Consider the following 7,904-nt stretch of genomic DNA (forward strand, 5'->3'; position numbering starts at 1 on the left):
GCTTCCGAGGCACTAATATAACGACCTCATTTATAGTTTTATTTATAACTAGAGAAACTTAGGCACTACACATGACTATGTCTTTGTTTTTTCTTTTCCTATTTTCTTTGCTTTCATCACTTTCAATATCAGCAATAAATATTACACATTTGATTATATTTGCTGAATCTTGCGCCGTACTTTCAACAAAACAATTATGTACACACTCTTCATTCATATTTGCTCACAATATCAAATCTCAGTTAATTGCATGGGAGCTGCTGGTTCTCTCAAAACAACAAGATACGTGGCGTAGACCAAACGACACACACACTGGTGAACAGTCTCATAATTGCAATAGATGTTTGGCATTGGTAGTGGTGCCATTTTTAAATTGATATTTTAGCGCTATACAGAACATGTAGGTCCCATTCCACCAATTTGTAGAAAACATTAAAAGAAGCCTGACGTAAATTGGACGAGAAGCTTAGCCAAAATCCTTTCGGAGGTGCATCGCGCCAAGTATTCATTTATTTTTATTTAAGCGGTTTTTTTTCTTTATATTCCCTTGCCATTGTATTTTAAGCTGTATTTCAAGGTAAGAGTATAAAGCTGAAGGGGAATCTAACAAGAACTTTCTGTCTTCAAGATTTTCCTACTATCCGGCAAGAAAGATGATTATGCCAGAATTAGTTTCGGTGTCGTGCCATCTTCAGTGCCATTTTTCGCTATTGCTTACATCATTATATTAAAGCTAGTTGTTGCTTTAACTGGGTATATCACTTATAATTTTATATACAAAAATATCGAATAATAGTAAACATATTTCCTTTTTATTTTGCTTACACATAACTAAGAAATTTTCAAAAATAAAAAAATAAAAAAATTTTACAAGCAAACCAACATCGTCGACACTGTCATCTTATTGTTGTCACATGCCAAATACCAGATACTGCATTCTACCCCAAAGAAAGAACATCAATGAAGAGCTTGCAATATTATTTGTTAGCTTATGTTCCTTCATACTCAAAGGAGCGGAGGTAGGCAAAAGTCTTATGCACTCTTGCCGAGGCACTTCCTTTTTTATTAAAATTTTCTACATATCTCGGTGAATATTGCAAAGTAGTTACTTTACCAAGTTCCTTTCATATATTTGTCCAACCGGTGGGGTGCATATTGCTTTTCATAGTGAATCTGAGATTTGATGCCTTAATAAAGGCAGATATTTGGAAAATATTTTCCGGCAGTAAAAAAAATTACGTTATTTCTTTATTCTTATTGAGTATTTTTTTACATTTTTATTTTTCTATATTGTTAGTGATAAATGCAGTGATATCCTTAAGGCTGCAGGCTATGTGCTTTTAAAATAAACTCGCTACGTGAAAGTACTTGAACTTCTGTATAATAATTTGTAAAATTCTACCTTCGATTTATTTTACAAGGAACATAAATACTTTGCACTTCTACAAATATTAGATACCCCCAGCGGATTAGGGGGTTAGAATATACCCGCGGTACGTATGCCTGTCGTAAGAGGCGACTAAAATACCAAATAGATTCAAGGGGATGTGTAGCGCAACCCTTTCAGGTTGCAAGCGCAATATATAGCTTCTCCAAACCCAATTGTCTAGGCTCTGGCGACACCAAACTAGTCATGGATCTAGGGGGTGGGAAGATGGGATGGCATAGAAGGGCGCATGTGGTCATAACAAATCGTTCCCGAGGTGGTCGGGCTTGGTACCGGAACGTACCGAATCTGCATCCGGCAAAGAACCATTAACATCGATAACACTACCCAACGGCCTTCGGCGAGTATCCTTATCGCTACAACAATACCATATATTAGCTGTCTTATACAAACTTGGTACACAGGTTTGTCAAGACGCGAAATATATATGTTTTAAAGACATATTAAATTGGACCACGCCCACTTTTTAATTTTAATAATGCGCAAAATTTAATGTTTTTTGCTGTCTGATTACTTTCTGAATTTTGACTTCTGAAATTTTACTTTGGTAATTTGACTTCTGAATTTTGACTTCTGAAATTTGATTTCTGAATTTTTGTTTCTGAGTTTTGACTTCTGAATTTTGGGTTTCTGAAAAAATGTGTGTCTGAAGTTTTGTTTTCTGAATTTATGGGGGGAACCAAAAATATTATTATAAGACATTGCAAATAAAAATATATAAAAGGACTATAATGATTTATATATAATTTTTCAATGTTATGATTTTAGGGACCGTTCCCTCTAGTCAACATTTGATTTACAAATATTTTTCATAAAATTTGTTTTTACTTAATTTATTGTTATCCAAGTTATCTTATATGAGCAAACGACCCTTTCATATATATATCATAAACAGAAAAACTATAAATATGTAACTGAATTTCTTTAAATAATATCCCCCATTGGTTTCATTACGAGCTCGTATATTTGCACATGTGCCGGTTGTGCAAGGACATACAGCACTGCACGTGATATATCTTCTGGTAGAAGAATTTTTCCATCCACAATCTTTTTTTGTCGCTCTGATATCAATTCTGTATCAACTAGACCTGGACTGATGCTCTGAAATTAAAATATGAAATACACACTTTTTAAAATATAGACGGATAACTAAAATAAGCAGGGACCGTAACAGTTATAAGCGTAGAAATAGTGAATCTTTGAAGTTGGGTTTTGATATCTATTTTGTACATTTTTTAGTGGTTCTACTTATAATAGAGACAAAAGCCACTAACAAGTCCATCATAAAAGCCGCTTGCCGATATTCACATATCGATATTAATTTGTTCTAAGTTTTTATTAGGGCTGATATTTCCATTTTCGCACAGGTTTTAGTTTCAGTTATTGTTCCAAGTGTATTTCTGCTATGAAAATCTTCTCAGTGAAAACTCATCTGCCTTACAGATGACGTTCGGAGGAAGCATGAAAAAGGTGTCATCCCGCCAATTTGTAGGAAAAACTGAGAGGAGCACGTCGCGAATTGTAAGAGAAGCTCAGTCCAAAATATCTTTAGAGGTTATCGCGCCTTGTATTTATTGATTTTTATTTTTGTATGAACGTGAAGCACCTTCGGTGGATCAAAAAATTAATAGGTCGGTATTTTGTCAGAAATTATTAGCTAACTAGTTGCTGAGAGAAAAGGCTGCGTTTTTCTAAGTGCTTTTTTCGGCTGTTGACGTCTACGTAACAAAGCACCAAAAAAATTTCTTTAAGATTAATGACAATATTTTTCTTTTCGCATGTGATTGGCAACTAATATGCAAAAAAAAACTCTTAAAAAAGAGTAACAAAATGTTTCTTCTCGCATCTAATTAGCTGCTAATCTGCATCAAAATACCACCTAAGTTGCTTTTCGATTAGTTTAGTATAACGACCCTTACACGGCCACCGTGGTGCGATGGTAGCGTGCTCCGCCTAGCACACTGAATGCCCTGGGCTCACACCCCGGGCAAAGCGACATCAAAATATTTGAAATAAGGTTTCTCAATCAGAAGACAATTTTTCTAAGCGGGGTCGCCCATCGACAGTGTTTGGCAAGCACTCCGAGTGTATTTCTGCCATGAAAAGCTCTCAGTGAAAACTTATCTGCCTCGCAGATGCCGTTCGGAGTCGGCATAAAACTAATAGGTCCCGTCCCGCCAATTTGTAGGAAAAATTAAAAAAGAGCACGACCTAAATTGGAAGAGAAGCTCGGCCTAAAATTTCTTCGGGGGTTATCGCGCCTTATATTTATTTTATATTTATATTTTTTTATCCTTCGAAAGTATTTTGCTAGCTTCGTGTTCAGTGCTGCCTTGTATGAGTAACGATTCCTGTTTTATTCCCAGTCTGTATTACAGGTAAGTACTTTTGATTTTGTTTCCTGTTTTCATTCCAATTTAATTTTCGAACTCTTTTCAGTTTCAGGGATACAATACACGGCAGCGAACACGAGAATAGCTGTGGCAAATTTTCTCAAATTTCGCCAATTAAATTCCTATTTTTAGTAATTCCGATAAATTAAGAAAATTTCGAAGATTCTATTTACTGTCTTTTCAGTTTATTCGAGCGTGGAGTTAAGAAGCCCAATCAATTTTAGCCTAACAAAATACATGTCATATGCCTCTCAAAACTCTTATTGATTTTTGACAATTTTTTTTAAAGAAATGTGTTTATTGTTTTTTCTTTCATACAAAGGACGCATACTTTATTTGCTATTTTCGTGTTCGTTCGCAACTGAAGTGTCTGATTATGGTCGAATTCAATTTCGATTTTTGTTTTAGTTCAAATTTTAAAATTTTGTTTTTTATTGGTTCCTGTTTCGGTTTCAGTTCCAGGTTCGGTTCTGGAATCGATTCAAGTTTCGAAATTGGGTTTAAGTCTCGATTCTGGTTCTGGTTGGAACTAGCTTTCGGACTCCGTTCTAGTTTCAGCTCCAGATTTGGTTCTGGTTTTATAACATTATGTCTTAAAAATTTCAATAACCCAGTGACGAATTACAAGCACATGGGAAGTCAAGGGGGTCTTTCATGCCCCGGACGATGCTCACAACGGGGCCCCCCCTTGGACCACAAACCAAAAAATAGGGGAAATTGATGTCTGAAAAATATGTTTCGTATTTAATGTTTGTGTAATAACTTAAGCGGCGTCACATATATGTAATACTCCTATATTTCTAATAGAAAATGATCGCAATGAGTTTTGAATACGAAATCAAAACAAGACGGCACTCTGATATTTGGGAGTGCACCTAGCCTGTATAAGCAATATTGGAAGGAGTATTACATATATGGGTGGCATGCTAAGTGAATTTCCCCTTTCTCGGCGGCAGCAAATAGAGACATTTTGCAACTAAAAATCTAGTTCATAACGGTTAGGAACCCTTGCGAAAGTAAAGCAGTGCGACAAAAGGCGTAATAGTAATGGTTCTGAATGCACAGAAAGTGCACCAATGTGTAAGTTTCTAGCGTTTTAAATGAGTCAGCATCCTCTTCGCATCACAACTGAAACATTTCAATTTCTTTATAATTTGGTTTATAGATCGCCTATGACCCGGTTACTGTTTAAGCAGACTTGCGCTGTCGTTGTACAGTTTCATTTAAACTACAAATGTTGGATCAACATTAAACGTAATTGCCGTCGTATCACTATTCTGCTTTAACCATTAATTCATGCAATGTCATTCTAACTCCCAATAAATATTTTCCATTTAAATCGCACCATTTAATTCACCTCACTTTTACACTTCACACTCACCGTCACTTTAACACGCGTACCCAACTCCTTGAACTCCTGCCGATAAATCTCGTTAATCGCTGTCAATGCAAACTTTGTTGCCGGATAAATGTTCAAGGTCGGCATGTGGCCCGGTATAACCGGCACCTTGTGTCCGCAAATGCTATTTATCAGTATCACATGACCATCGATGCGATGTGCCCGCATACTGGCAAATGCATGCCTTGTACAATTAACCACGCCCATTACATTTGTTTGCAATACCTCTTGCACCTCTGATTCGGCCATTGTAGCCAATTGTCCGGTACGCAAGCAACCGGCATTGTTAACCAACACATGCACCGGTCCGTGGTCGCAAATTATACGCCTAAATGTTTCTGCTACATCCTGTGCATCGGCAATATTGCATTTAATGGCATGAAGCCGTCCACTTTGCTCGCGAGTAGGCAGGTCCTGACGCAATGCTTCAACGCGTTCGATTCGCCGTGCCAAACCAATAACAATTAAACCAGCAGCAATTAGATCGCGTACAATTGCGGCGCCAATACCTGAACTGGCGCCGGTCACAACAGCCAATTTCGATTTTAATTGCTCCATTATTGTTTTAATGTGTTAAGATACTGCCACTGAGTTAATGAATGGCAACTTGTGCTGTAAAATGTGTATATTTAACTATGGTGAAAATTGTAGTATGCACTACTTTTTAATTGCAAAAAAAAACAAGAAAAGCTTCATTCAATATCATGACGGGTAATACATACATATATACATTTAAAGGGAAGTGAATGAATGCGTACATAACTTACATATTTACATATGTCTGGTTGTCTGTAAATCTCGAACTTGTCATTCATGCCGCCGCGAAAGCCACAAAACCACTTTCGAAACATTCAATCCGCCGTTATCTGTTTACACTGTTACATGTTAACATATCAATTGGCTTTACATCACCCAATACAACAAGTGAATAAAGAGAGCAAGAAAGCACGTCAAACTGTTGAAAATTGAATTGTTATTGTAAAATTGTTAACTTTAGGTAGAGCCCTAGTAAATTTACTTACTTAAATTGGCTCCTTTTTGTTTTTAATATTCGCGACTACAAATAATTACACTGTGTTACAACAATTTTACAACATAATGGGCGCTTTCAGCGAACACTATTTTTGTTGATACGTTGCAAACATGTTTTTCCGTCTGTTGAATGATAGAAAATTTGTTCTCTGAACGGCGAGCGGAGCCAACGGCCAAACGAAATAATTATAATTAAATTTTAATGTAGGAATATTATATGAAATTTTATCTTAACATTTTTACACAAAGAATTCAAAACTTTATTAGGACCAAAAAGTTATTCAGGATCCACTTTTATTTTTATTTAATTATTTTCAATAATTTTATTAAATAATTTTATAGGATTTAATGTAAAGGACTTCAGAAATCATTAATTTTCACACCGCATTATCATATAATTGGGGAAATTTTTATCCTTTACCAATATTTTGAAATGTCAAAGAACTGTCAGATAGTCGAATAAACACGTTCAGCAAATGTAGCGAAAAATATGTATGCTCAATAATTTGACGTAAAATCCCAACCGTTGAGTGGGTCAAAAATACTCAATGCTGCGTTGAGAAAATTATGACACAACTTCAATCGTTGCTGAAAGCGCCCAGTGACCATAATAGTTTTCTGGAAGGTGACATCCCCTTTTTCTGAACAAACCAAAAATTGCTTAACTAAGAAAAGTCTTCGTGGACCACCTGTACGGAATCCTGAAGAGATTTAGTTTTTGTGCTCAATGAGAGATTAGGACTTATCTTCGATATACATATTGGCAAATCCCAAAAAATTTTCCTTTTTGCATACTCGGGTTTTACACACTGGCAAATACTTAAGGTCAGAAAAAAGTACAAGGACATTAAGTTTGACCTCTTGACTATCCGATCTGATGATCTTAAAAATCAAGAAAGTTGATAGTAAGTTTTTGCAGAACTTCGAAACATAAAAAACGTCGAATTTTACACTTATTCAAGCGATGCACTTGATTTTTTTTTTTTTTTAATTTTTTCGATAAAGTTTTGAGGTATCGCTGAAACGCTATGAAATTTAAACTGAATGTTCTTTTTGAGACGGAGATTCTAAAAGTATGAGCAAAACTAATGTGCCCCTCCAATACTCAAAACTATCATTAATCAAAATAGCGATACTTTTTTTTTTGTCATTTTCAATATTGACAGTTTTTTGCTTATAGCTTTTTGAGGCAACTGAGTGTTGAAATTTGGATTATGCACGATAATATCCTATCAGGGACTGAAAATATCTAGGGCTCTAAATTCGATGTGCCCCTTTCAGTTTTGAAGGTAGAGGCAGAAAAGTGGAAGCGCTTGGTTGCGTAATTTTTCTTTCAGGAGGATGTTTTTCTGCAGGCACAGCTACAATTTTACTTTTATCACTTCATACCCGCTTGTTATTTTTTTCTCTGCACCACAGTAGTATACCATCAAATGCTTCAGGTTGGAATATTCACGCAAGGAAAGTTATTGATGTTTGTACATGGGGCAAATATAAGAAATTTTCGACAAAAATTGGCAATCGTCAAAAAGTGTAGACATTTTTTTTTAAACCAGGTTTTTTAAAAGTAAATGAGAAGAAACACAAATTTGGTACAAACAAACAAAAAAAATATCAATTAATTTTGCCCTGT

At 35.5% G+C, this 7,904-nt stretch overlaps 1 protein-coding gene across 1 annotated transcript; it reads right to left on the reverse strand.

Moving 5' to 3' along the window:
* Positions 1 to 508: 508 nt before the first annotated feature.
* LOC137251400 (farnesol dehydrogenase-like) lies at positions 509 to 5,857 on the reverse strand. The gene is made up of 2 exons (XM_067785886.1): positions 5,222 to 5,857; positions 509 to 2,548 (listed from the first exon to the last, which is right to left on the reverse strand). The coding sequence occupies exons 1-2, from the start codon at positions 5,795 to 5,797 to the stop codon at positions 2,372 to 2,374; spliced, it is 753 nt and encodes a 250-aa protein (XP_067641987.1). The 5' UTR covers positions 5,798 to 5,857; the 3' UTR covers positions 509 to 2,371.
* Positions 5,858 to 7,904: the final 2,047 nt, after the last annotated feature.

Source organism: Eurosta solidaginis, chromosome 4, assembly GCF_040869045.1.
Source record: "Eurosta solidaginis isolate ZX-2024a chromosome 4, ASM4086904v1, whole genome shotgun sequence".
In the NCBI taxonomy this organism is placed as follows: Eukaryota; Metazoa; Arthropoda; class Insecta; order Diptera; family Tephritidae; genus Eurosta; species Eurosta solidaginis.